Here is a 27956-nt window from a genome sequence, read left to right as displayed (position 1 = left end):
GTGTAAGTTTTCTTTAAAACAAAATCTCACTTCCTACACAATCTATAAAACGTTGAAGAAATGTTGGACAGTCCTTTGGAAGCAGTTTGAAAGCGATCACTAATATACCAGCGATCCGGCCCAGTGTGCGCCCTCTTCCGGCAGCGCAGTGTTTGGTTGTGGTCTGCCTTATTTAATCTCTCCCTTTCTCTATCTGTCTCGCTCTCTCTCTCTCTGTTAGTGTCAATCTTAGCACCTACTTCATTAGTCCTCTACTAGCACCAAACCCCGTTTACGCACCAACCACCGGGTGACTCATGATCTTCGTTCGGCTGCTCTTATCGCCCAGTATGTAGAAACTTTGCGGTTTGCCATTGCTACCGGTGTTGTATTTGCCACCGGTGTGCTTCTTCGCTTTTGCTCCACCGGTTTGCTTCTTAGCCGGTGCGTAATACGTGGGGAACTTGCGTTTGGCCAGCCGCGATTCCGATTCGCGCTCGTGCGAACCCATCTTGAGCAGTGACTTTTCGCGCGGTGCACCCTCCCACGGTTTGCTCCAGGTAGGGATTTCCTTAATGTCAATCAGCTCATCAATGTCATCATGGCGGCGCGAGTTTGGATGACGGCTCTGTTTCGCACCGAGCATCTTCTTCAGCACCGGAATGTTCCAGTGGTAGATGCGTGCCGGTTTGCCATTCGATTTAAATCCAACCGGGACCTACAAAACCGAGACAGCCAAAGAGATAGAGAGACTAGGTTAGCAAATGAGGACACGATGGGAGGATGGCAAACAAACAACAGCAAAAAAAGCAACCACACATGGCTAGAAATTGTGGGACTTCCTTCCTTACCTGTTTGCCAACGTCCGAAATGCTGTTGAGTGGGGCGTTATTTGTGTAGTAGTACGGGTTCGGGGGCAGCTTGATGACATACATGTGCGAATCGTCCGGCCGGCCGTAGTGCCGTGACTCCTCCGCCAGGCGCTTCTTGTGATGATTGGTAGCGGGACGTACCTTACCGAGGCCAAGTTTGCTGCAAAATCAAAACACCAAAACTACCGCAGTTAGCACACGCCATAGCAAGAGAAACTATTCACAATTGCTGTCATTCGTCCCAAAAAAAAAACGGTCGAAAAAAAGTTCCACCACGAAGGAAACCAAAAAGAAATGACGCACTCAGGGGTACGAGGCTTACGGGCAGGATGATTCTCGAACAGAAAATCAATATTTAACGACTTGTCGAAGACTCGAACCGTGCGCAAGGAGGCGATCTTTTGATGATGTGGTTCATGCGAGGAGCATTGATGCTACCGAGGCAAACGAAAACAAAAAAATGGCTCGCATGCCACCGAAATTCGAACCCATATCGTCAATCCACAGCCAATGAGGCATGAGTGTGCGGAATTTGTAGATATGATGTTTTCTCCATTTTTTTTTCCACCTCTGCCATTTTTCTGTTCAACGATAATTTCATGCAAGGTAAGTTTTTTTTTTTTGAGCATGAAAGAGGAGCTAAAAATGCGAAATCAAAACAAAAAATAAGCACATTTATGTCTGAGAGTTTTGGATCACACCGAGGTAAAGATCGATTCCAACAGGGAAACGGATAATTGTTGAACCATAGCGATCAAGTGTGTTTCTTATGGGCTTTAATATATTTTTATTCGCTTACAACTGTATGGAAAATAGTAGCAGTGGCAGATGCTTGATTACCTACCCCGGTTTAGAGCATTTGTGATTAGCAGTACCATACATGCGTCCCAGAACTCCCAACTGAACTTCTCTACTTTGTGCGGTTCTATCGCTTTTTTGTACTCTGTTAGTGTTATTGAATGTTATCAGACATTATTCTTGAATTAAAATTCATAAGGCCGTATTGCCAAAGGTTCATAATTTATATTTTACAAATTCATAAGAGTTTCGAGTTCAATTGGGAAAATTGAAGATCGTTTTGGATACTTTTTAAGTTAAAATTAAATCTTCCCAATTTCTGGACTTCGTTCACGTTGAAATAAGTTCTGTCCAAAACAAATTCAACTAACAAATGCTCCATCTTTGCATTTGTGTGAGTTGAGAAAGTTTTTTTTTTGAGAGAATCCTTCTCACTTTGCAAAAACTCCACAAGGTCGAGAAGATGTCAGTTTGGAAAGAATCTCGGAACAGGTTAAAATTTACAACTTTTTCTCAAATGATCTGCAAAAGATATAGATATTAACGTCTAATAAACAATTTCTTTAAACTCACCTCACCAGAATGCTTTCGAGTTCGAGTAATCTCCATATAATATTCTCTACAACAAAAACCCATTCCACTGTATGATGTCAAATAGTGAATCATTAAGATCAATTACCGTCCATACACACAAAAAAAAATCTACTCAACATGAATGGTACCGGTTTTGCACACAGCTGTATCGTGGCTTAAGAAAACGCTTGGCAAAACACCGGATCTGTTCTTCAACACGCCACATCAAACCGTCATAATGATATGTTTGAAACCTCCCGACGCATGCGGATGGATCGAGAATTGGTCAGGAAATAAACTGATTTACTGAGGCCTACCCCGAAAAGGGATACGGTTGTAATAATAGATCCAGTCCGTCCAGTTGTGCCCAAGTGAGCCGCGCAGAACCTGCCATCGTGTAGAATAATTTCCAGAAGAACACCACGTCCTAAACTTACCCGAACAGCTCGGCATTACTCAGGTCCTTCTTGGACGAAACGTCAAGCGATTTCGGCGCGAATCGATTAGCGTTCTTGTGCAGAGCGTGGTGACCGTCCAGCTCGTTGGACGCGCCGTCCATGGCGAGCGTCTTGATGTACGTAATAGGAGTGGACTTTTTGTTCGCCTTTCCCAGCCGGATCGCTTTTCCGGCCAGCACCGTCTGGGAGGCCGTATCCGCTTCGTGCGCCTGTATGGATTTGGTGCTGGCGGACTTTTCTGCCACAGCGCACCCGACCAGCACTATGCCGAACAGCAGCAGCCTGTATGGGGGGTGGAGGGAGGAAAGAAAACGATTGGAAAATAAATAACTTGAGCATATGAATAAATTTTGCTAGCTGTCGAACGGAAGAGGACGAACACGGCATACCACACGGCGGACGGATGGGAAATGAACACTTTACTGTCTTTAGGGCCTTAAATGGTACTAAATAGTGGCGGTCGTAGGTATCGCGGGCTTAGCCCGTCCCTTACGGGCAGGTGCGCATTCGCGCTCGATCTTTGCGCACCGTGCGTCGTCGAGGCACAAGGGCAGCATCGCAACAGCGCTGCGTGCCATTCGCCCCGGAGGACGGGAAATTTGCCATTTTACGCCACTCGTTCGGAACGCATCGTGAAGCATGGCGATGGCGTCTGCGAGACGATGACGAACGCAAGACGATGTCCACCTCGCACTCGACGACCGTTGCCGGCGACAGGCGCTGGTGGGGGGTTTGCGCTGACACGGTCGCTGGTTCCACACGGTACCGGTACCGTTAGTATCATTTGCCTCGGTCAGCTCTCGCGCGCGATAAGCGGCTTGCCGTGTGCAAGGTTCGTCTGCGTCGGCCGTGTTCTTTCCGTTCCTCCTGAAGACCGTCATTAAATCAGCCAATGTTCAAGAGGGGGTGGGGGCTGCCGAACCGGTGGTGCGCTGATAGCGGATTCGCAAGTGCAAAGAACCTGCACGGCGAAGAACCTGCACGTTCTGTGCGCCCGGGCGCGTGTCTCCGGCGAGCGTATAATCCGTAGCTGTTGTGTACTATTGATAAGCTGCCGCTTGTCGCACACACAGGACATTAGCACCTCGAGCGATGGAACTAAACCGAACGCTCGATCGGAATCGATCTGTAGATCGCGATCGGGATTTTTAGGTGCCCGGCGCAGGGATGAGGTTGTTACAATGAAGGAGGACGTTCGCAGCGATGGATGGAGACGGGTGCATTCCAAGCGCTGACCATTTGTGGTCATAACACCGCCTTTTTTATATGTGGGAAAAAAGGCACCCTTTCGGCCTCGGACGACGGGGGTTCCAGTTTTGGTCCCCATTCGATATGGGGTGGGAAATGCCCGGTATGGTACCGAACTGGGCGGTATGGCGGTCTAGGGCCGTTTCGAAATGGGAGTGAGAAAAAAAAAAGCATCCCATGTACCCATTTCCATTCCCGGATCTTCTTCTGCCCGTTGGTACGTGATCGCGATCAATCTGTTTCACAACCGCCGGACGAAGGAAGAAAAAAAAAATGCTAACCACGAGCCATAAAACCTTCCAGCGGAGAGAAGCAGAACTCCACTGTTCTCTTCGCCCACTACCGGGTCCCGCCAGAAGCCACCACAACCTGTCAGCATGTGCCGAACCACCCGCGTCCAACGTTCTTACCGGAGCTGCTTTTTTATCATCCACGTTTACACGATGGATTTTCGCGCTTTTCTGGCAATTATCGCGATACGGTCCGTGCGCGAAATCGCCCCGTAACGAGTTCGGCCGTTCTTGAGCGGCAAACCACTCACGTTGTCCATCGCCCCCTCGGGTGGGTGGGTTTGGTTAGGTGGTTGGTTGGGTGTATTGTTTAGACGCGTGGCGTTGTGCTTTTCTTTCCTTTTTTTTGTTACCATCTCGCGCTGAACCATGGAAGGAATTGTGGTTTTTTGTTTCTTCGTGCCTGTTTTTTCGGGTACTGTAAACTAGAAAAATCAGTCATCTTCTCCTTTTTCGAGAGTGTTCGCTTCTTCCATTTTTTTTCCCCCATCGCAGTGTTTTTCTCACTCGTGGAGCTTTTGTTCTTTAGTTCGACTTCATTTTTTATGGCTGCTGGCGCAGAATAATAGGAACTAGCTTCTTCCTATTTCTAATTTCAAACACCGCTCGCGGGAGTTTCGGGAGTTTCGGGAGTAGTGCCTGCCGTTCTTTTGACCTTTCGGCCGGTACTCATCTGCAAAACCGGGCACACGCTCCTCTGTGCCAGGTGGAACGAGCCCGGTGGAATAAGAATGTCAGGCTTTTTACAGGCATCCACCACAAACCGGGTGAACCTTTTCATCATGCTGTACCATTACGCGCCGGCCCTGCTTGGGTGGTTCCGTAAATGTGCCCGATCTGTCAGAGAGGTCGATGCTACAGCTACTCCACTGCCTCACCGGTACAGTTAGCAAGCACAGGCAACGCAAGCATGACACATTTGGAAGTGGAAGATTGCTGTCGTTTTCAGGCTTGATAATTGCCTCGGGACCCGAAAATCCTGACCCGTCATCGTTTGCCAACCGGCCGCGCGGGGTCCAATTTGTTCGCAACGAAGAATCAATTTAGCTGCACGAGGCACCGATTGTGTGTTTGCTGCGCAATTTGCCACATGTACCGGTTCGGTTTCGCGTCCTTAACTTTATTTCTGTACATTTTATAGTCCAATTTGTGCTGCGGTGATGTCATTTGATAAAAATTGACCACAGCCAGAGCCATTGGGTGAGTAATGCGAGTGGAGCATAATAGGTTTTACTACCGTTCAATGTGCTTCCCAGTTCCGCTGGGGAAACAGAAGCTGTGCTAGTGATGGAGTTTTATCGTTTCGAAAAATAACCGACGTAAAATATTCAGGAAAATTGACATACATGACTTACATCCTAAGGCAAATGATGACTAACGCTGCGTACAAAACCTAGTTGAGCAACCCGAAAGATGGTAATTACGATGATTTACTTGATATTACTTGAAATAAATAATTATGAAGCAATACTGCACGCAGACAATTAGAGCCAATTGGTCAACATTTAAACAATTAAGTAATTTGTAAATATTGAACGGCGCATACAGTAGAACCCTTGAACTTTTCACACTTTGAGAGTTTTGAATAATTACGGCCCCTAATTCTCTCATATCGGTTTATTTTTATAATTATTATTTAAATTTATTACGTTCTTTGTATTAAACATTTCTTCATTTGTTTATAAAGCATAAGCACACAAATGTGTATGTTTTTGTCTAGAAGAAAAGGGTATAATATTTTCATACATCTTTGTGCACTAAAGGATGAAATTTATAGTGCATTGCTTCTAAGTGCTAACGCCTGAATATATGCAACAAAAATTATAAATGACAAACAACGCCTTTACCCATTTCTAATTCATTTTAGTGAATTAGCTAGGAAGATGAAGCTAAAAAGTTGTAACACTATGGCTTAGTGCAACAAAATTATACAGAGGGCTATGCGTAGCAACTTCTAGATACTTAAAAGTGGAGACGCCATGACTTATAGACTTAACCCGTATTTTTTTTAGCCTCTAACAGTCTTAACGCATAATATCGCAGCGTAATATTTTTTTCCACAAAAATACACCATTTTAAGCTGTTTTTATTACACTAAAGTGACCAGCAAGTGTTGATTAGGGTCAGATGATAATTTAAGAGTGTCGTTCGTGTTAGGAATATTTAGTGGATTAATATTGGGTAGTTTATGTTGTGGTTTTTTAGTGTTCAAAGCTCGGGAAAAATGGGGTCGAAAAAAAGAGCATCCTAAATTTCGAATAATTGCATTATAAAAGATTAGCTTTAGATTAAAATTGTGATAAAATAATTGAAGACAAACCTTACAATAATATTTTTGCTAAGCAGGATTATAATTTCGTATCTCCAGGATGTGATGGGTTAAAGTTTTATCTATCAAGTTTCCTATTAGCATTTATTACAGTTAAAGCAATGTACAAGAATATTTTTCTTAAGAGCCAGAAGAGAGTTAAAATAATAAATAAATTTCATTGATACTTATGTTCTATTCTATGATACTTATATTCTATTATTCTATTCTATAGTTTCTTAGTTTAACCTTAACACAATATTAATAAACTTTATTTATTAGCGACGTTATTTGATTTCGTTCTATAGTGAATTAATGATGTATGTCGCAGGGAAAATTTGATAAAAACAATCCAGGCTGCTTTGGCTTTGCTTACAAGACAAAAATCCGTCGGCAATATGCGTAAGAACCTAATTATGCGAAACATTAAAACACATGTTGCTGGAAAAACAAGAAACCCTCGTGAACAGGAGTAAGAACTTAGCTATGCGAACGAAATTCTAATTGAATAGAATATAAATAATCTAATGTTCCTAGACAATCAAGAGTCGGACAGGTCAAGAGTACAATTCCGGATATCGTAAAGGAACAAGTTTAAACCCTGATACAAGGAAATTTATGAAAAAAGACGCCTATAAAAATGAGCTGATTTATTTTTGCACAACTATAGAGTATCGGAAAAGGTCCTTCTTATAAATCCACCTAATTAAAATCCCAAAAAATCGCTAAAATAAATAACCAACCTAGCTAATGAATTATAACCAACACCAACTCCAAACACTCCATTAGCTTGGTGATTAAAATTTCTTCTCTCCGGCAGCAAACAATTTACATCTGTCATCATTGTTTGAGCAATGGTCACACGATCACCGCGAAACAGCATCAGAAATAACATTTCTATTTAGCGCCAACCCCGATTCGACTGTGTCACCACCGCAACGCGGGATAGATTTCACCCCGGTTCTTCCACCATTAGATCCCATTCTGGTTGCCTCATTAATTGGGGACAAGAAGCTCCCAAGCAGACAAGACAAGCAGAAAGAAGCAACACGCCAAGGTTTCTCCTTTCTTCCTCGCTTCTATTGTCCAAAATGCTAAGCTAATCTATGCTCATTCATTAGGCCAATTAACGGACGACGGGCCTCCGGGGAAGAGAAAGGGATCTTTTTTTTGCGTGATTTCCTTCGTCGATAGAGAACCACCCCGGAACGGAAGGAAGGGTGGGCCGGATTTAGTGGCCTGGGAAGGAGAGGGAGGGATAGTTTTTCTGCCCGACCAGAAAGTGGAAATTTCTTCCGTTAAATAAATCATTTCTCCACTCACTTTTTTTTGGGCAAAAAAAAAACAATAATAAAGCGAGAAAAACTTTACTCCACTTTTACTGTGGTTTATGCTTAGCCGGCGTACGATGATTTTCGTACGCACTTTATTGCCTATTTCGCCAAACATAGACAGCAACAAAAAAAGCACGCCTGGGAGAAGTAGAACGACAACGTGAAGTCGGCGAGAGAAAGGAAGGAAAAATCAATCAAACGATCCCATCCCTCAATCGACACAGATTTCCACCGGTTTTCAAAGACAAATAAATAATGGAAAACGAACCACAACTTTTTCCTCTCGCTAAATAGGCAAGCACCGGCCCAACCGTCCCACCGATTCGGGACCGAAACGATCGATCTGGTGCCGCGTTTTAGTGCTTTCTCATTAGGTTTAGCTCGAGTGAGTTGTTTTATTATTTTCACAATTAACAAACGAACCATTCCTTTCGTCAGGGAATCCGGTTCGGCTGGGCGCATTGCGTTTGTCGACGGGAAAAAAGGGGCTTATTATGCTCGCCAAAGCTCGTATTTGATTGGTTGTCTTGCGACAGATTTTTGATAAAAGCCTCGAATGAGTACATGCCGAAGGAATTCGCTACCGAAATTCTATTCCCGAGTCTCGCACACTCCCTCAGAACTGGGCACGATCAAATCAAAGCTGTACCGTAACAATCATAAGAAGGGACGGGCTCAATTCGTCGGTTCACTCCTCTGATTTTCACTTAACGATCGAACCGGCCATAAAAATATTCCATCACACCGAAGATGCACTTTGGCGCATCCTTCGCCATCTTCCCAATCTTCCCAACACTGATCACTGTTTAATGACTCATTTTACTCTTCGGAGCCAATAAATTAAACGAAACCCCTCGATGGTGAACAAATAAAGCGATCGGCTGGAAAACGGGTCAATGGGGTTTGGCTTTTCCGCCGGTTTCCCCGGCCCGTCCGACCCACCGGCACCCACAAGGAAGAACGCCCGATAAGTATGCTTTAATGAATCTTGCCGATCGTAAAAAAAAAAACGCTCTCCCATGGTCTACCTACCATGGGATACCGTCCTCCGTCACGGCCACGGTGTCCCGTTCCTCCTGCCAGATGCTTCATTCTTATCTTACGCCGGCACACCTCTGTGTATGTCGCCCCATCACGCCGCCATGCGTTCCGAAAATCCGTTAGCGGCGTTCTCGTGCTTATCTCGTGAAGATCTCTGCCGCGAAAAGCGCGGTACTCCAGCCAACTCGACAGGCATCGCAAGCAAAACACAAAAACAGGCTACCATTTTTGCACGCCTCACCGTCTCACGCGGGGCGGCTAAACAAACGGGAGATAATGGCGAAATAATAATAAAAAAACACGGGAAAGATTCACGATTTTAGCCCGCAAAATAATAGATACAAACAGCCTGCGGGTGCTACTAAACGGGTGGGCAGCGGCTGAGAGAACTGCTAGAGGGCAGGATCAGCACACGATGGCGGGGTTTCGGTGTTTGGAGGCGAAACGCAACAAGCTCTGGCTAGCTTGTTGCAATTAGGCGATGAAATTAGGATGAGCTTATAAACGATCTCGCGTCACAGCAGGTGCGTCTAATGGAACTTTTTTTGTTCCCCCGATCGTCATCGTCACCAGCTGGCAATGTGTTGTTCTTTACCGGCGTTCCGTTGGATGGCGATGGCGGACGGTGTCTGTGCCCTTACTTGGCCTCCCAGAGATTTACAGTCTGACACCTACTACGCATCAAAAAGCGCGCAATTACCGATCACATGCGTTTAGTAATGAGGTCGTTGATCGGTCGTAAGCTTCAAACGAGCAGATGGGAAGGGTAGGGCGAGAATTGAGGTTGCTTAACTTGTAAGCAACCCTTCATTTTTATTACATCCATTTTTTCACTCAAAAGAAGTTATTTAAATGAGAAATTGATTGCTACTCTCCCACCATGCATTACAATTCATAACAAGAATTTTGTTGCTCTAACCGCATTGTTAGTAGACAAAACAATTTTTTATATATAATACTCTAAAAAGTAGTATTAAATATATTAAGAAAGGTTCATTTATTTTATTTTTATTTTTTTAATATAATTATAACGGCCGTATTATCAGTCCTAAATTAACAGCGGAGAGTACAAATTCCTTAAGGCATTTCCTCCTTGGCTAAGGAAAGGTTTACACTGGGGGATAAAAATAAAATCAGTAACTTTCTTCCATGGACAAAGATATTCTAATGCAATTTATATAGAGCTTAATGTAATGAAAGTTCTTTTAAAGGTGCTTCTTGTGTTGACGCAATCCACAATAGACCGTATCTGACACCTGACACAATGTAATATTAATTTCTTAAACTACTATCATTACATAAAAAGACTGATGTATTAGCAAACCTTTAAAAATTAAAGTTCTAGCGAGATTCGAACCACCATCTTTAGTGCCATAGAATGGCATTTAAGGTACGATGCTATAGGAGCGTCTTCTACCTCGATAGCTAAGAATAAATAAAAGTCCTGACAAGTATAACGCATATTATTGTTTAATTTTTGAGAAGATATAAATTCTACTGCACGATGGAAAGTTTTCGATCATAAAAGTGTTAGATATTCATTAATAAAAGGCTAATAAGCAATGACACTCTTTTTTTTGTATTTAATCATCTAAATCTGAATAGAAACTGGACGTTGCCAACCAACGAAGCAAATCGTATTATTAGAACCCAACAAAATGTCACTCATAAACTTTAAAATTGCAAAAAATCTTTCCAAACGATTTCAATTAACTTTCTAATGTAATAAAGAACATTTATGAAAATAACGTTTGCTTCGAATTCTGTCTCCTTTCTTCTGCGTTACAGAAGTGTTATTGTATGGTGGTGCGATATTGAAGACATTCAACGATGTTTCAGATACACGCACAATATTCTCATAATGTTGTTTAATTTATTCCATTAAAATGTTATCAGCTGAAACCGATTGTGAAATTTGTGTCCCGTTTTGAGCAGATGTAAAGTCGAACGAAAGATGCTTAACTCGTGCTGTGCTTCGTTCTGTTCCTTTCTTAATCCCATGCGAACCCGATCTACCGGGCAATGATTAATGCTTTCGCGGGTGAAATTTCGGTGTCAAAAATAATGATTCACGCGAGTGTGTGTGTGTGTGCTTTTTTTCTTAATTCGTTACCTCCCAAAAGTGATCCCCAGCCACCCAGCGGGGTGTGATGCCCTGAAAGCCAACATCCAGCGCCTAAATCCAAATACTCGATTAACCACAGCCGAGCAAAAGGCCCCAACCTGCAACATAAACGGGACACAGTTTCGCATAGTTTGTTTTACTCCAATTTATTCCACCGCGGGGTTGGTTTAATTTCAATTCTTTTATTTCTCGTTTATTTGATCGCAATCTCGTGGCTAAAATTGCAATTGCGGCCGATTTTTATTATGCTCTCCCAGGTCGCGGTGCGTGCAAATCTGCACCAAATTGGGACACACGATCGATGCAGTTTTTCGGTGGGGTTGGAAAAATCACGTTTTGACCGTGAGACACGGAACGGAACGGCAGGCTGTGGAGGATGTGGAGTGGAATAAAAAAAAACCACCCCTGTTGAATGCTCGATTCCGGTGTCTACCCCGCCGAGAGAAGATGCTATGAGCTGTCGATGGTTGGACGCGAGATATAATTGGCAAATGTTTCACCGCGTTCGGCAAGGCGGGGAAAAAAAAGGCACACGTTTGCTCCCGTTCCCGACCGGCGGTGGCAACTCCCCCCCCCGTGGGGTTGAAGGGAAATGTTATCGGGAGCCATCGGGCGATACCCCACGATCATCATCATCATCATCCGACCGGTTGTTTTCCTTTTTAAAATCTCAAACGATTTTCTATTTAATTCTAGCGTCCCGAAATGCGGACGTCGTGATGGTCGCCGCTTGCTGCCCGATCGGACTTCCGATTGCTTTGCGCGCGTTCCGTTAGGCTCTGGCAGCTCGTTAAGGGTGTTGATGCACCGCGGGAAAGAACCGGAGCGAGGGTACGGAAAACACGGGACGTTTAAAGGCCACAACGAAATGAAGTGACGAGATGGATTAATCATGGGCCGACTAATAGGGTGACGATCCACACCAGCCGGGGCGACTAACAAAGGGAAAGATTTGTGGAAAAAGGTACGCTTAAAAGATGGTAGAGCAACAAACAAAAACATGTGATCACACAACAAGAGATCGACAGTAACGGTGGGGTTCCTTTCTAAGCAGATCACTAGCAGGAGGACAATTTGCAACCAAATGTGGCCAGAAAAAAGTGCGCGAAGAAGAAAATGCCATTAACAAAATAAAACATTTAGTTAACCCATCAGAATTACAAATGGAGCGCGCGAGAAAAGTGTTTCGAGCTAAACAAACAAAAAACGCGTAATTGAAAAAGATAAAACAAATTCCAACCAACGTTCCCGTTCGGTGCTTTTGAAAGAAACAAAGCAAACAAATAAAAAAAAAACAAAACTCAACCCAAACTGCCCACAAAATTTCGCTTTTCTCCTCAGGCCTATCCGTGCAGAAAACAATCACTCTTGTGCAAACGTTATCAGAAAAAAAAAACATTCGAGTTTGCTTAATAGAAAATGGAATTCATCCGTTCACGGTGAACGTTCGTGTCTTGTGCATGCGTAGAAATACTTATAAATGATTCAAACAAGTCAACACAAGTTTTTTAACGCTTCAACGCAGCAAGCACAAACCCCCATAACCGAACACTTTAAACCGACCTCCACGTCACGAGCGCAACGCATTATTCCAGCGAATTCCCATCGTTTGTTGCGACTTCCGTATCTACCAGCCTACCGGCGCATCTTCACCGAACAGCACCGCCCGAATGACCCTCGCACGTGGGAGGGCGAAAGATTGTGGGTTCGTGGCGCGCTGAGAACCTTCAACCTTCGCCCGGCGTTCGGTACATTTCCACCATTGGTCGCTGCTCCGAATTCCGTGCATACACCGTGGCGGCGGGGGTTCGTCGCTTGGGTAATGTTTCCGGAACAGGCAGGAACAGGCCGGTGCACCCTTGGACAGTCAACCCCTATATCTCGCTTATCTAATTGACGACCAGCGAGCAAGACGATTATCAAAACGCCATCAGCCGCACACCGCTTGCTGTGTCCCCGTCCCTGGAGGAGGATATGGTTAAGGGGAACGCTTTTATAGCAGGAAAATTGGGTGGGAATTTCTATGGGGGCCCATTCAAGTATGGGTATGTGTCTTCCAGCGTTCAAAAAATTCACTTTTCCACCACATTAACGCACGGCGACGGTTCATCTTTCTTCATGTACTTTTATCATTCTTGCAACCCTCGCCCATTCTGCCGCACTTCTGTCTGCGACACCAACCACACCGTGGACCGGGTTTTAACTTGTCAACCTGTCCTCTGTGCCGGATTGCCGGACCTGAAACCTGAAATCCGCCCGAGCGCACACCGCTCATAACCATTAAACCCGCCCAGCACATCGTCTCCGTTGCCACCTGCCGGCCTGAAAACGGTACCGTTGGGTTCGAAACCGTCCAAGGAATGCGAAAGAAAATGGCAAATACGCAAAGAGGGTGCCCTCGCATGCCTTCGATATGTGCCTTCTATTCTTGCGTGTGGTTTGTCCCTCTTCCTCCCCCCCTCCCCCTTCTCCCATCATTTTTTTTTTATTCTTGGAATAACCCCAACGCTCTCACCCATCGGCAGAGGGAGCACGCAAAGAAGAAGCACGGTGCATTCGTTCCAACGCAGCCAGCGGGATGCGCAACAACGTCATAAAGGAAGCGGGCAACAACAACACAACCTCACACACTAAGATCTAATGCCCTTCGGCACCGGACATTCGTTCCAGTCGTTTGACCGTTGGTGCGAAAATTTATGGATTTCGTTTGTGCATTTCGTTTGCGCTTTCGGTACGGTCTCCGCTGCGGTACGTTGGTGGATCGTTTGCTTTGGCGTTTTTCGTTTCGAGAATATTAAATTCCCCAAAGTGCATCACCCAGCCCCACTCCCCTGCATCCGCATGCCGTTCCGCACACCGTGCGCCCTGCTGATCGAGTGCGGTGGGCGCCAATGCGTGCGAGGAGCGTCTTTGTATTGCCTTTCATTCCGAAAGTTCCGAAGAAACCCTTAAACCCCCCGCCAGAGCCCGAATGTGTCTGGACATACTCGACCCATGAATCATTTCCACTGCGTTACACGGGACGTAACGTGGGATGGTGCTGGGAAACCTGACCGTTCCTGCATTACTGGCACGTTTCCATTTTGCGCAGCATCATCGCGGAGATGAAACAGTGGACGATACCAAATTTCCTCGGAATTTTCGACCACCGCGCTGTTTCCCGTTCGGGTTGAGCAAACAGGTACTTTCGGAAGCTGCCGGGCTTCTTCCGGCCATTTTCCGACCTTATTCTTTACCGGTTTTGCTGGGACTTGTTTTTTTTTTATGGTGACGCGCATTTAGACGGTACTTACGGAAATTGATTGCCAAACATCGTGACACCGTCGCCGCAAAACGGGGCAAAACTGCGAAGCAAGTTGTTAACTGGCACGTTGGTAGCACACCGTCACTAGCACAAATCGCAATTAGTTGAAGCTATCAATTGATTCAAAGTGAACCGAAAACAAAAACAAAACCACACTTGCACCTCTTCGATATTTGCAGGCTAACCGTGAAGCTTGTGTTTCACACACTCGTGCCACACTGAATCTCTTGTGGAAAAATGTTACTGAAACAGGGAATGGAAAACAGTAATCTGCCACCACACCTTTGCTGTGCTTTCGACGCTTGCCCACCGTACGGTGGCGTAAGTACACTTTGCACAAACCGCTCGCTGTGACGGAACCGGCCAGAATGAAGTGATCGCAACGGTTAAACCACGCAGGAAAAGCTCCGCAAGGTAACGCACACGAACGTCGGGCGGCGGACGACAGTGGACGGGCGAGCGCGCGCGTACACGCGTGCACGGATCAAGTTTCGCCCGAAGACTGTGAGTGAGTGGCGTGAGTGGCCGATCATCTTCGTTGGCCGGTGATGCTGCGAGCATTTCCGTGGAGCAATGTTGAGGCAGCAGGGTGGAAGCGATCGTGAGTGATCGTCAGCGGGCGAAAGTCATCAGCAAAGGGGAGCTGTTAGAATACACAGTGGGAAGTGTTGGTTTAACGATGTTTTCGAATGTTTACGCTGAAATGGTTGGATTGAATCGCTTTTTTTTTCTAATTACTCTATTGTAATTGAAACTAAATTTCCGAAGCGTTTTAAACGACTTTCATTGATGGTTACTAATATCAAAATCCTGGAATATATTTAATTATTTTTTGGGAGGTCGTGAAGAGTTTTTAGGACGGCCTGGTATTGGGTCGGACCAGGTCTTCTCACGACAGGGACGGTCCAAAATCCCATCTGGGATCCTAACCTCCTTATGCTGGATTGACTATCTAGGGGTAAAAAAAGTCAAAGAAAGTAAGAAATAGCAGACTTCGAGACTTCTTGAGGTTTTCGTTCCTCAAAGTAAGAAAAACATTTATAGTAATGCTACAATTTTGAAGAATCATCATCGAACTTTTGTCCTGCTGGACTAATGGTTGACTATCCATCGCTTTAATGATCTTTTTCTGTACAGTCAGTTCAGGCTCCAGTGTGCTGGTCACGTCATGAGAATGACACCGGACAACCTAAAGACCATAAAGTACCTTTATGTCATCCACATGGTTAGAATGACTGCATGGAATGACTGCGTTGATGCGATCCGCCAGAAAGGCCGGGCCATTGGTTTGGCCGATTCGAACGCGAACGATTTAGAGGGCACCAGCCAAGACTGCGAAACGGTTGAAACGCCTGATAAGGAAGTATTTGTTAGCAATTCAATTGAAGGTTCAGTCTGAAATTTAGACTTTACAATTTCATTCATCAAGCTTTATCTTTGGCTGTACATCATGATCAATAATGATCTAATTTTAGATTCTTATTTTAGACCTGCGTTCTTCTTGAGGATACTGAGTTGACTAACCACTAAGACTGTCTGTGAACGAACTTGTTGCACGGTAGATTCCTACAATGTCATTTGTTTGCTGTAGCTCTGTGATGAACAACCTTCAGCAGATCTCACCAACCTCCAGTTTCGTTTTGCCTTTGCAAATATTAGAAATTCAATAGCTGAAGCATTATTTGCAAAGAAGACGCTGAATTCGAACATTGATTTTTCATTTTTAAATCCGAAATGTAAGAATTTTTTATTGTTCGACTACGCCCAAGTTTTCCTATAGTGCAAAGCGAACCAACACTCACCCGAACGCAATGCTCTGGAATGAAAAGACGCAATGTTTCATTAAAAAAAAAAGACAACTCTTTCCCATCGTCGACTTTTGCAGGTGCCCCTCTACGGAAATGATGAAATGTGAGAGCCCAACACGATCGCGCTGTACATCATGACGATGATGATCATCATCATTCTTGACTGCGGCGCAGGTGAGTACTGGCCGTACACGCTTGTTAAAACGCGGCAAGACGCGCATCTTCGCATATACTTCTACGCTTCGCGCATTCTCATCGCCCTGTGTCCGTTCCGTGCGGAAGGGGCAATTTTATGTTTCGCTTTTCTTTCCCGATTCTCCACCGAGTTCGTTCGCTGCGAGAAGCCACCAACGGACGGAACACGGACGCTGTTTGTGGGGGAGGGGGTGGGGACATAAAAGCATCAAGCAAACTTCACAACAACGGAAGAAATCACACATTGGCAGCGATGGAAAGGGGGGGTAGGTTCCCCATCTAACGTATCGTATCGGTGCGCTGGTTCTTGGTGTGGGAGCGTTATGGCCGGGAATGGGTGTTATGAGAAGGAAAGTAAACGCATCCCGAAAAAAAAAAAATGCATCTCCCGTGTGCGCATAGGCATAGGCTAACGATTGCCGGTGAAGATGATGTTGCAGTTGTACCACCACTCCAGGCGACGGTTTGGGACGCACGAGACCAGTGGGAAAGGTGGTGAATAAACACAAATCTCCAACAAAACCACGAACTAGGGGAGGGTGTAGGTCGGCTGCACACCAACCATTGGTAGGAACAATCCCGTCCGGTTGTTTGGAACACGTCGACGACGAATGGCGCTTCTGCATTTTCCATACACCACACCATTGCACCAAATGCCGGTGACCCTAGAGCCCGCACTTGAGAGCATCCCTGCTTCGCCCATATCGCGCATCCCTCGCACGTTGCGCGTTCCGCGCACGGTCACCACACCATGCCGGCCATTGTAATACTTTCCTCGGCCCATCGTCGAATGGAAGCCGCAAAACTAGGACAAGTAACCAAGTGGGCACGCTAGTGCTGACGGCTTAGAGATGGACCGTGCTTGGATGCTGCCGCACCGGGACTGGGTCTGGGACATACACGGATCGGTGTGATTGCTACCCGACTCGTGAGCATTAGCTGCAGCAGCAGCAATGATCACGAAATGCGGTCAGCGCTTCCAAGAATGGCGCTTTTGGGATGATTTGCGAGGATTATCCGATTGTGTTTCCAGCCCGGCTGGTGGGTTCCCACAAGCCACGACTTTGGCGCATCGCGGGGTGGCGTTTCGTTGATGCGGGCGGGAATTATGGGGTAGCGATCGAGCACGAATACTAAGCTGTTGGATGGTGAGAGAAAGCGAGAGCTCAATCGTTGCACGGGCGACACAGTGTTGCCCGAAGAAGAACGCACCCAAAGACATTAGGGGGACGCAAACTTTCTCGCCCTGCTCCAACTACGCCAACCACGATTGGTACTGGATCAATGAATAGCAACCGAGTGGTTGAAGATGAGAAACTTCTTTACCTTCTGCTTTCTGTCGCCGTACACCCTACATCCCTGCTCAACGACGACCGCATTCCCCGCCGGCCGAAAGATTCTCATCGGCATTCGTACGTGATCGTGCGATTCTGTTCGTATGCTGATGTTGGTTGTGCGGCCCTTAGCTGTTCGCTTGTTTGGCTAGCGTGTGTGCTTTCTTCAGCTGCTGCTTCGCCTTCCACACGCTCCAAAGATTGATCGATTTGACCGGCACTTCGATCCTATCCATCTCGTGCTCATCGCTCGCACCCATCGATTCGTGCCCGGCCGTACCTACGGGAAAAGGTCAAGCGGAGTTTGAAATATGGAATGACTTTTCCTTTTTGGCGTCAACAGACTCACACGTACCCGCGCTCCACGATGCGCTTCGTAATCTGCGTAAAAGTCTAAAAGGACATAAATATTCGTCGATCATCGATCGATTGGCCAGCGCACCGGTTGTGCTTGGCACAACGCACAGACACACACATTCGCAACGGCCGCACGAGAACTCGGTTGATTAGCGGGTCAAGCAGCACGACTCCTTTCTCTAGTGTTCTCTTCCGTCCACAACACCCGCGAGGGGGCACTGCCGATCCTTTTACGGGTGTTTGACCGCGCACAGCTTCAATCAAGCGTTAATTGCAGCGCCCATCCAACGGGCAAGCGTCACAGCCGCGCTGGTAGTGAGACAAAAAGTATGGCTACTCGTTCTGCAGCAAAGCGAACCATTCAATTGTTGTTTGCAAATTTTATGTGTCACATTCAACGCGTATACCGTTACGATTGAATTACGAAATTGACGGTGCGAAAATAGTTTTTGTTTCTGAGTGGCCGTGCTACGGGCCTGACTGTACTGCGGGGCTCGCGATTCCACATTTAACTGACACTTGACAGCTTCATTGTGCTTATCGACATCTTATTTTATCCAGCTCAGTGGCACTGTAAGTTTAGTGCGAATTATTCACTTAAAAACAATCCATGATTAAACACTTATTTGGTACAATTTTCTGTAAATCTAATAAACCGCATTTACCAAAACTTGGTGTATATTCGATATACTCAATATCTCTGCTTGTTCATGGAGTTGATTCTAGGCAAGTAAAGTAATTTATATCCAACTCAAAAGCTACTGGTACTATTGAACCAGATAATTTCAATTAACATTCAATTAATCCGCTAGGGTTCTGGCTGCCAACCAGTCTTCCTACCGCCTGGGGAAAGTTCTCTGCTCACAACACCTATCGGGGCGAACGAACTTGTATAGTTCCAGTACTCATATACGCTTCTAAGACATGGTCTTTGTCCGAAACTGACGAAACCCTCTTAGCCGCGTACAACAGGAAGATGCTCAGAAGGATTGATTGAAGGCCCCGTATGTGTGGAAGGACAATAGAGGACCCGCTACAGTGACGAGGTCTACGAGCTGTACGATGAGTTCACAGCGGATTAGACTCGCCAGATTTCGGAGGGTTACATGGACAGAGAATACGTGTTCTTCTTGGCGCAACGAACTCGAACGCCGCTAGACCGCGAGTACTTGTATGTGTGTTTGTATGCAAGTAAGTTCAATTCAGTTCATATGAAGAGCCTGCAACTTGCAACTTGTTTCTAGTAATTCAAGATAAGATGTAAAAGACCATATTTCTAGTCTAATATTTTTCTTCTTGGTTAAATTAGGTCATATGACTTTGCAAACCATCTGCTAAAATCTACTAGAATAGTCGAAGCACGTATGGGTATAGTCATTCTTATTACTTCTATGGGACTCATCTACATCAGCTTCGATCCACGATCTTCAAAGTCCACGCTCCACCTCCATGGATTGCAATCATTCAAAAATGTTTTATATCCCAATTCCATCCTCACCCGGATCAAGCTTATTTGTTTCCCTTCTACGGTTCCAATCAACTACGTTGTCCTAGATAGCACTGCGAACGAAAGTCAAAATATATCAGTCAATGTCAGCAAGTCAACGACACCCGGTTTTCGCTCTCCTCTTCCCACACGCTGTGCGGATACCACAAATGGTGGCTGTTCCCGGCAGGTCGGTGCTACCAATCCGGGGATGCATTCGTATGCATTCGTACCAATGCAGCATGCATAATGCACCGCATACTGCTACTGAATAATGCATAGGCAAGCAGATACGCGCAAAAAAGGCCGCCCACCGCCATGCTCGGCATAAACGGTTGAAGAGAAAGCCAAACTTATTATTGCACCTAGGAACGAAACTGGTTCAAAGTTTAGATCTTAAAACAAAGGTGCAAAAAAGGCCGCCTGTGAGTGAAGCTATTTTGTTCGATGCAGTTTCCACTAGCTCGGTGTATATCACCCGGTTCGTTCGTTTGCTTTGAATATAAGAAAAGTTAATGAGAGAAAGAGTTTTCTCACGGTGTTTCTAGCATACGCACTGTGCTGCATGCCTGGGACAGCAATTTGTTTCTTCCAAGTATTTACAGCATTTTATAATCGTTTGCATGATGATTGATGCAAACGGTTTATCGTTTAATTGCGAGCATGCTGTATGGTGCACAGCAAAGCGTTTTAACGAGCAAATTAAGCTAATGGAGAAGGTGTCGGTTCTTTCACAACCAGTAACATACGCTGTGAAAGTACGGGATGAAATGCGATTGTCTGCACAATCTACCTTTCTTTATTAGTTACCTTAACTCTACCTTCCTTCATGATGCATATTATCTTCAATGCACGATTAATAGCTAGCATATAATATTGTTCCAATAGCAAACTACTGCGGTATGCCAACAGCGGTGGATATTCTAAGATTTCTTCCAAGAGTAGTACATCTCAAGCGGCTTGTTAACCTGCGATAAATGAGATAAATGCGGTTAGCTAGTTGCTAGATACAAACGGGTCATCGCTAAAGGTGTATGTACCACTACCTTCCAGAATTTCTCATTCACTTGCTGAAGCGTCTGATTGCCACTAAGCACTACCAGCTGATTCGGTTGCTGTGCTATGTAAATGCAGAAGTTGAGCAACCGATACGTTTCCGGTAAGGCCGGATCCAAATCCAATGTCAAACGCATGGCCAGATATTTGCTCAGATGGTCAACTGTAATGAGAAAAAAGGATTCTTTAAGGCTGGATACATGGAGAACACAGGCCAGAGGAAATGCGTACTAGTTGCATTCGATGTAGTTTTGATGTATCGGATCGAATTTTCTTTCAACGCCTTCAACAACGGATTATCGCCGGCCATTTCCGTCGGATGCGGTTTGAAGACAAGCTCTATTTCGTCACTACCATGCTCTGAGTTTCCCTCGCCCTCCGTGTCAAGGTTGGAATCGTTCTCTTCCGTCCGCATGTCCATTTCGCTGTTGCTTTCTGATTCCTCTGAGCGTTCCGAGGTCATTACCGAACGGGGACGCTTGGCTTTGCTTGCTGAGCTTATATTCGAAGGGACCGGTGATGGAGTGCTCCGTACCGAGGGTGGATTAGAAGACTGGCGCATTTGGTCTCCTCCTGCTGTTGAACCACCACTTCCACCACCACCACCTCCGGTAGCAGGCGGACCAGCGCTACCTGTACCAGCTGTGGTTGCATTAGCGCCTGCTGGTTGGCTATCTTTACCTACTTCACTGGTACCGTTTGCATTTGCTGGTGTTGCGGCTGCAGGTACAGCGGTTGAATTCGATGACGAACTGGCATTCGACGGTCCCAAACCATCATTTTCTCCCTTCTGCTTTCTGTTCGGTCGGTTCTGTGACTGTAGCTTTATCCCTTCGTTGATCGAATGTACCAGTGCCTGCTGAGAGTGGCTTTGGTTAAACTTCGCCAACACTCGTTCCTGGTGCGCCTCGTACTCGTCCCGGCTGGGGTAGATTTTCGATATGAGCAGATCAAAGTTTGGATCCGGACGCAGTGATCGCTTCGAAACGAGCTTCTTGCGGCAAGTCGGACACTCTTTATTGCCGGACCGCAGCGCCGTAATGATGCAGTCCGAGCAGAACCGATGCAAACATTCCTTGGTGGTCATCGTTTTCTTCAGCATGTCCAAACAAATTGGACACATCAATTCGCTATGCAAGCTCCGGGGCGATACGGCAATTTCCGTATTGTCGGTGATGGCTTCCTGCGGTGTACGGTGCAGTTCGTACAGCGACAGATCCCATGTCTTGTTTTGCATGGGCTCGATTGAAGCCATTTCGGATGCTGCTTTTTTCTCAGATTTGCCGAAATTGTACCACCGTTCTGCACTATTTTGCAGCAACTTACAATTGTTTGTGACGAAAACAGCAACAAACACGGCCAGCACAAATGGCATCAAAACAAGAGTTTTTTCATCTTTACCCAAGGTGAATACAGCGAAGCTGAGAATGGAGCTGTCAAACTGACACGGAGTTAAAACTGTCAAAGCTGCAGACGGCCATCAATGACAAAAGGTAGAAAATTATAGCCGGGTGCGAATGAATTCATTTGGGAAATACATTCTGATATTTTGGCGGTAATGTTATTCTCAGAAAAGTGATAAATATAGGGTGCTGGATAGTATGATCTCTACCATATAAGTATGCTTTCGCGAAGTGATCCATGGGTCATGGTATGTGTGTAGAATAGTGTAGCAGAGCAGCAGTTGTGTGGTATAGTTGAGTACGCAATGCCCAATTGCTCGCTTAGATAAGAACTAGCGAATGTTCCCATCATTAAATGCACGTTGCTGTTTTGTCGATATACAGTCATCAACCTACCGTTAGGCCAGCTATTGAGGTACCAACTATGAACGTTTTCTTGAACACTCTATTCATTGCAGTTGTTTGTTTTCTCTCTAGCTACACCAAATTGTGATTCAGCTTCAATAACTAAATTCAGAAGTGTTGAAGCTACCGCCCTACGACAGGAAGCATGAGTGTAAGTAGCAGCAATCCGATTTATTTAGTAAGAAAATTCTCTATTGGTGATACTGCTCCGTTCTTTTTGCAGTTCCTAAAGTGTAAATGTGGCTGCGACAAGCTCAGCAAAGAAGAGCTGAAGGCAGTAATGTGTTCATGCGATAGAATACAAGATTTCTTAAAGAATCCAACCGCCCGACAGATGTTTCGAAGTGAGTTTTCTAGAGATGGGCCCGACAGTTACGCATCGCAACCATCCGGTTCTCAGAACCGTCCGGTGGGACGCACTCCCATGCTAAATGCCATCAAATATCTGGATTGCATCGAGGAAGCTGACAGGTTGCTTCGTGCGAATGATTTGAGCGATGAAGAGGTTCAAGACTTTGCTGATCGAGTCCCAGCTCGGGAGTTGAGTGATCAACTGTACGACAGTACTAGCACGAATCGTGCAGAAGCACTGGAAGCAATCGTGACGGAGTATTGGAATCGCCTTAAGGCAACGGAGCAGTACACAAAATTTTTGGAAAAATTGAAAACGGCATACGAGGGAAAAACTAGCATCAGAAAACAATAACAATGATTTGTGGATCAGGCGCAGTTTTCTTAAACTGTTTAACCATCACTGTTGCTCGCATCACTTGCTTAGTTTTTTTAATAGATTAAGCACTTACCTTCGTACATTTAGTTTACCAAAGAACTATTTTGGCATTTTTAATTTATCTGTAAATAGTTAAGTATTGACTCGATTACATCACATTTGAGATATTTTTTTCAATTAATTTAAGTTATTACTGCTTAACTTTACCAGTAGAGTGCCTTGTGCAAATGTTGGAATGTGTCCTTTTTGGTAATACTGCCACTGTTTCAATGAACAACCTGTACTTAGGAGGCAAAATATAAACTGTATGGAACAGTAAATATAAAGTGTTGCATGAAAATCAAACCATTTTATTTGTATTCTATAGCTTCATACAAATCTATTTGCTTATAGATAATTGTTCATGCACAGGTGAACAGGTAAATAAGGGTCGATGTAGATTTTGGTAGGCTGTATATGCGTACATGTACATGTGTGTGTATAATCGATAATACAAAGCATATCTTGTTATATGCCCGCATGGAGGTGCCTAAGGTGGAGCATCATTGCAAGTGGTTATATTACAGGTTCGGTTCAGTGTTTCCATTTCCCCTTCAAACAGCACGTCGTTGATAAGCTTTTGAGCCAGTATGTATTGCTGTTTATTCAGCGATAGCAGTTTGTACGCAATATGTTTACCGAAGATATCGAAAGAATCTTCGTTATTGGACGAAAATCTTATTCGCTTCCTAGCAGCGTTACTTTGCTGGTATGATTGCTGATCAAATGAAGAGAAATTTCTTTTTTCAGTTGTTGCAGAGGAGGACATACTGCACGATGAGTATACTCGTTCCTCCACTACTGACCCACAATCGTTGCTATCAAAAGGTGATTCATTTTCGATGTACTAAAATGAAAAGAATCCAATAAAATGGAGGATAAAATGCGATTAAAGAAGTTTTTTTTAAACATTTACCTCAATCTCAACGTGTTGTAAAATTTCTTTTATCGGCCGATGAACGGTTGCTGTAACGATACCGCTACCCTCGCACGATGACTCCACTTCCCTACTTTTTGATTCGTCCAAAAATGCTAACAAATCGAAATACCATAACGTTGGTTTGTACGCTTTGTCGCCGCAGCTTGAATGGAGCGATTTATTTAATTTGGTAAGCTCCCTACGGTAACATGTGCGCAGCACATTGATCTTCTTCGCAACTGTACTGCGGGTGGCATTTTTATCCATTTCTTTGTACTTCTGCACCAAACGCTCGTATGCTCGCTGTTTTTCATCACGATCAAGGTATTCCTTCACAGTACTGTCCCACAGACATGGGAAACTTTTGTATAGTAAAATAAACTCGGTTAAAATCTGCCGCTGCAAGGTAGCGGACATCGTTATAGGAGTTTGTTTACTCACAATGCAATCGTTTGACAGTCTTTTCAGGGTTGGAATGAAAAGAGATTTATTTACATTTTTAACCGTTTCATTGTACGTGCAATTTAAATGTTTCTTTTTGTTTCATATTACTTCACAAATTGCCGAATGGTGGAAAATGGATTGAAATACGAGGAAATTGTATGGAAGTGATTTTAAAAAATTTAGCATTTTTTGATTAAGTTTATCATGTATGCAGCAACCTTGACGAAAGAACGCTTTCCCAAATGTCAAACGGTATCAACGAGTTGTTTACATGAAAATAGTCAACGGAAAGGAGCGGCACATAATTCCTTCGATTTACTACAACTTTTGGGAAACAAATAGCTCTCTCTCTCTCTGCGTGTTTTACACAATGGCTGCTTCACGGGAACGCCGATCGAATGCTGGCCGACGGATGGCCACTTTGCTAAATGAAGAGGAAGAGGATGAGTTTTACAAAACATCCTACGGTGGATTCAATGAGACGGTCGACGATGGAGATTATGTGTAGGCTGAGTTGGTTGGTGCAAACCTGTAAACCATTTCCCATCACTAAAACCTTTTATTGGTGTGTTTCAGTCAGAAAAATGACGACGAAGAAGATATCATCGATTCCGACTTCAGTATCGATGAAAACGATGAGCCAATTTCCGACGTGGAAGAGGAACCGGCAAAGGGTAGCAAACGCCGCAAAATAGGCACAGTAACGAAGGCGTACCGAGAACCGGCACCGAAGAAACAGGCACCCAAAACGAAGGAACCGAAACCGAAAAACGAACGGCAGTCCACACTCCGAAAGCGGCCAAAGTTTACCGTGATCGATTCTGGTCGCAAATCGTTCCGAAAGTCAACTGCAGCCAAAACGGCCGCTACCCAGAGCCGGCTTAAGCAACGGTTCGAAGCGGAACGCAAACGAACCCGTGTCATAAGGACTGAGGAATATATTCCGACGCAAGAGGAGCTACTAGAAGAGGCGGGAATTACCGAAAGGGAAAATTTGAAATCTTTAGGTATGTTTCAATCAAACTGTTGATCTGAAAGCAAACGTACGTTACGATCTGCTAGTAGGTTTTTGCTTTTACAACAATTTCTATGTAAGATCGATTGTCTCATTTTAGAACGCTTTCGAAGGATGGAATTAGAAAAACAGAAAATGAGACCTACTAAAAAGAAATTTACCGGTCCAACGATACGTTACTTTTCCACTGCAATGCCCATCATCGAAGAAGTTCACGATCACAATACCGATGTAGATCCTCTCAGCATAAGCGATCCGAAGGAAGCGGACGAAATGAATGAGAAAACGTAAGCTATTCCCACACATAATTATGTCACGCAACCACAAAAAATGGTGTATCTTTTCATCCCACCCGTACAGGACGAGAGAAAAGTCTGTGAAACGAAACAAAAAGAAAACAACCGTGATGGAAGTAACTGGCCAATACGAGCGAACCTTTATCACGTATGAAAATGACATCGACAACAAAGTGTTTGAGTCGTACTTCCCCAAACCGGACACGGCTCGTAAGCATCGTCAGATTTGTGCCGTTACGCGACTGCCGGCCCGGTACTACGATCCCATCACGCAGTTACCATACCGGAATATGCAAGCATTTAAGATATTGCGCGAAGCGTACTACCAGCAGCTGGAAGAACGTGGAAACTTCGACAATCCGGACGTCGCTCGATGGTTGGAATGGCGCAAGAAGATAAAGGAATACCGGGTTACCAGTATGAACAAAACGCAGTCTTCCGCCAAAGCGATGAAACCAACCGCAACAGCTGGTAGTCCGGTGAAGTTAAACACTGCCACGCCTACGGTGTTAGGTGTCACCGGTACGATGAAATGATTTTATCATTAACGAATGGTAAGCACGGTAAGAATGTATTGCATAGTAATAAAAACATAACTATTTCGGAAGAAATCTCAATACTTTTCTAGGCTAAATTGGCAATTTATTTACTGTTATATGCGTGGTTGTGTGGTTTGTGGTTCCTTTAGCTAGGAGCGACTGCCATTTCGGACAGATTTGGTTTTAAAAAGCCACAGATAACAATGCAACTATCACATTCACAATCAGACTATCTTCCTAGGGTGCTGCGTCTAGATATCCCAAGCCTTGGCAAGGTGGCGTTACACTGCAAGCCCGGGTTTGGGTATGATTTTCACTTACTTTGCCTATTCCCAACCGACCTGTCTAGCTGTGGTCAACTAGCTATCTATTAATCAACGACATCAACGGCAACAAGTTACACGGATAGCGTATTCTAGACGAATGTGTGTATATATGCGGGAGGTGGTGGTGCCCTTTTCGCTGCACCATTAGCTGTGGGCGCAATTATGCTTGGTTACATACATGACATGCCCAAACGCTAGTGTTAAGCTGATGTGTACAGCTAATATATCTGCTGTTTAGCAATTAGTTTAAAGTTACGATGCATTGTAAAACACGCGCAACACTGTTTTTGCTGGTTGCGTAATCTTGCTCTCTTTAAAACACGTAAAATGGTATTATTCGTTCAATTTTGTAACATTTTCTATAAAAAAATACATGAAAACGAAGATAAATCTGTTTTACTTTCCTTTCCTATCGTTAACTTCATCGGTATGAACGGTTTTGCTATAATAGTGATCGATGTATGATTTCCTATGGACTTGACTGGGCAATGGTGATGCATGTTTTCTTGCACTGTCGAATGTTACTTATAGCTTCAGCTAACAGTCGTTTCAATTGATTTGTCTATTAAAATGGTGCACACACCTTCTTTTGCGACACAGATTGGCCAACGACTGAGTCAGTGTTGGGGTTGGTGGTTGTGAGGAAATTAGAGATAAATAGCTGGAACAGTCAGCAACATTGTAATGTAAATATCGTTTGAACAATTTCACCGATTTAACATTATTTAAACATATTCTTCTCGATTATTGCAAGTGAAAAGAGCAAACCATATGTAGACTTAATAATCAATTAGGAACCGATTAAAGTGTATAATGCTATTACACTCTCTCTTGGATGGAACTGGCCTTATGACAAAGAATCTTTCGAAATTACATTTAGAACATTAAAGATAATTAGAATATCAATTTAACCTAAAGTACGCAAGTCCTTCCGACCATTTGTTGTACTTGTGGCCGTAGGAAGCTTATTTGAAGCAGGTGTAAGTCGAATAAGGCGAAATAAAAAGTTACCAATTAGAAGTTGTCTAATAATCAACCAAATACAACACCAAGCTGACCAGTGTATTGCCTCTCTCCCAAATAGCCCAGAGTGAATGCCGCTGAACGTATTGATTGTTATCTTCTTATTAGCTTCGTTTTCATATCTCTATCCCACACGTACCACTTCCGCTTGGTTCTATTTTTATATTTCAAAAAAGTAAGCTAAATACTACCAACCATGAATAACGCTCAAAAATATTAACGTGTGAACAACAAAATACACCTTTCTTGTA

At 44.5% G+C, this 27956-nt stretch overlaps 5 protein-coding genes across 5 annotated transcripts; 2 read left to right on the top strand and 3 right to left on the bottom strand.

Moving 5' to 3' along the window:
* Positions 1 to 271: 271 nt before the first annotated feature.
* Positions 272 to 17117, bottom strand: LOC128717959 (uncharacterized). Its single transcript, XM_053811636.1, has 4 exons — positions 16969 to 17117; positions 2660 to 2962; positions 831 to 1011; positions 272 to 697 (listed from the first exon to the last, which is right to left on the bottom strand). Exons 1-4 carry the CDS (start codon positions 17115 to 17117, stop codon positions 272 to 274), a joined length of 1059 nt encoding a protein of 352 aa, XP_053667611.1.
* Positions 17118 to 20433: 3316 nt separating this feature from the next.
* Positions 20434 to 21821, bottom strand: LOC128719239 (E3 ubiquitin-protein ligase RING1). The gene is made up of 4 exons (XM_053812862.1): positions 21320 to 21821; positions 20798 to 21274; positions 20557 to 20729; positions 20434 to 20478 (listed from the first exon to the last, which is right to left on the bottom strand). The coding sequence occupies exons 1-4, from the start codon at positions 21819 to 21821 to the stop codon at positions 20434 to 20436; spliced, it is 1197 nt and encodes a 398-aa protein (XP_053668837.1).
* A 698-nt stretch (positions 21822 to 22519) lies between these two features.
* Positions 22520 to 23080, top strand: LOC128717958 (uncharacterized). The gene is made up of 2 exons (XM_053811635.1): positions 22520 to 22525; positions 22598 to 23080. The coding sequence occupies exons 1-2, from the start codon at positions 22520 to 22522 to the stop codon at positions 23078 to 23080; spliced, it is 489 nt and encodes a 162-aa protein (XP_053667610.1).
* A 553-nt stretch (positions 23081 to 23633) lies between these two features.
* LOC128717957 (uncharacterized) lies at positions 23634 to 24479 on the bottom strand. Its single transcript, XM_053811633.1, has 2 exons — positions 24060 to 24479; positions 23634 to 23990 (listed from the first exon to the last, which is right to left on the bottom strand). Exons 1-2 carry the CDS (start codon positions 24477 to 24479, stop codon positions 23634 to 23636), a joined length of 777 nt encoding a protein of 258 aa, XP_053667608.1.
* A 397-nt stretch (positions 24480 to 24876) lies between these two features.
* Positions 24877 to 26353, top strand: LOC128707680 (vacuolar protein sorting-associated protein 72 homolog). The gene is made up of 4 exons (XM_053802638.1): positions 24877 to 25010; positions 25083 to 25513; positions 25622 to 25808; positions 25882 to 26353. The coding sequence occupies exons 1-4, from the start codon at positions 24877 to 24879 to the stop codon at positions 26351 to 26353; spliced, it is 1224 nt and encodes a 407-aa protein (XP_053658613.1).
* Positions 26354 to 27956: the final 1603 nt, after the last annotated feature.

The sequence above is a fragment of the Anopheles marshallii genome, chromosome 2 (genome assembly GCF_943734725.1).
Source record: "Anopheles marshallii chromosome 2, idAnoMarsDA_429_01, whole genome shotgun sequence".
Classification (NCBI taxonomy): domain Eukaryota; kingdom Metazoa; phylum Arthropoda; class Insecta; order Diptera; family Culicidae; genus Anopheles; species Anopheles marshallii.
This window is presented reverse-complemented; position numbering and strand designations above follow the sequence as displayed.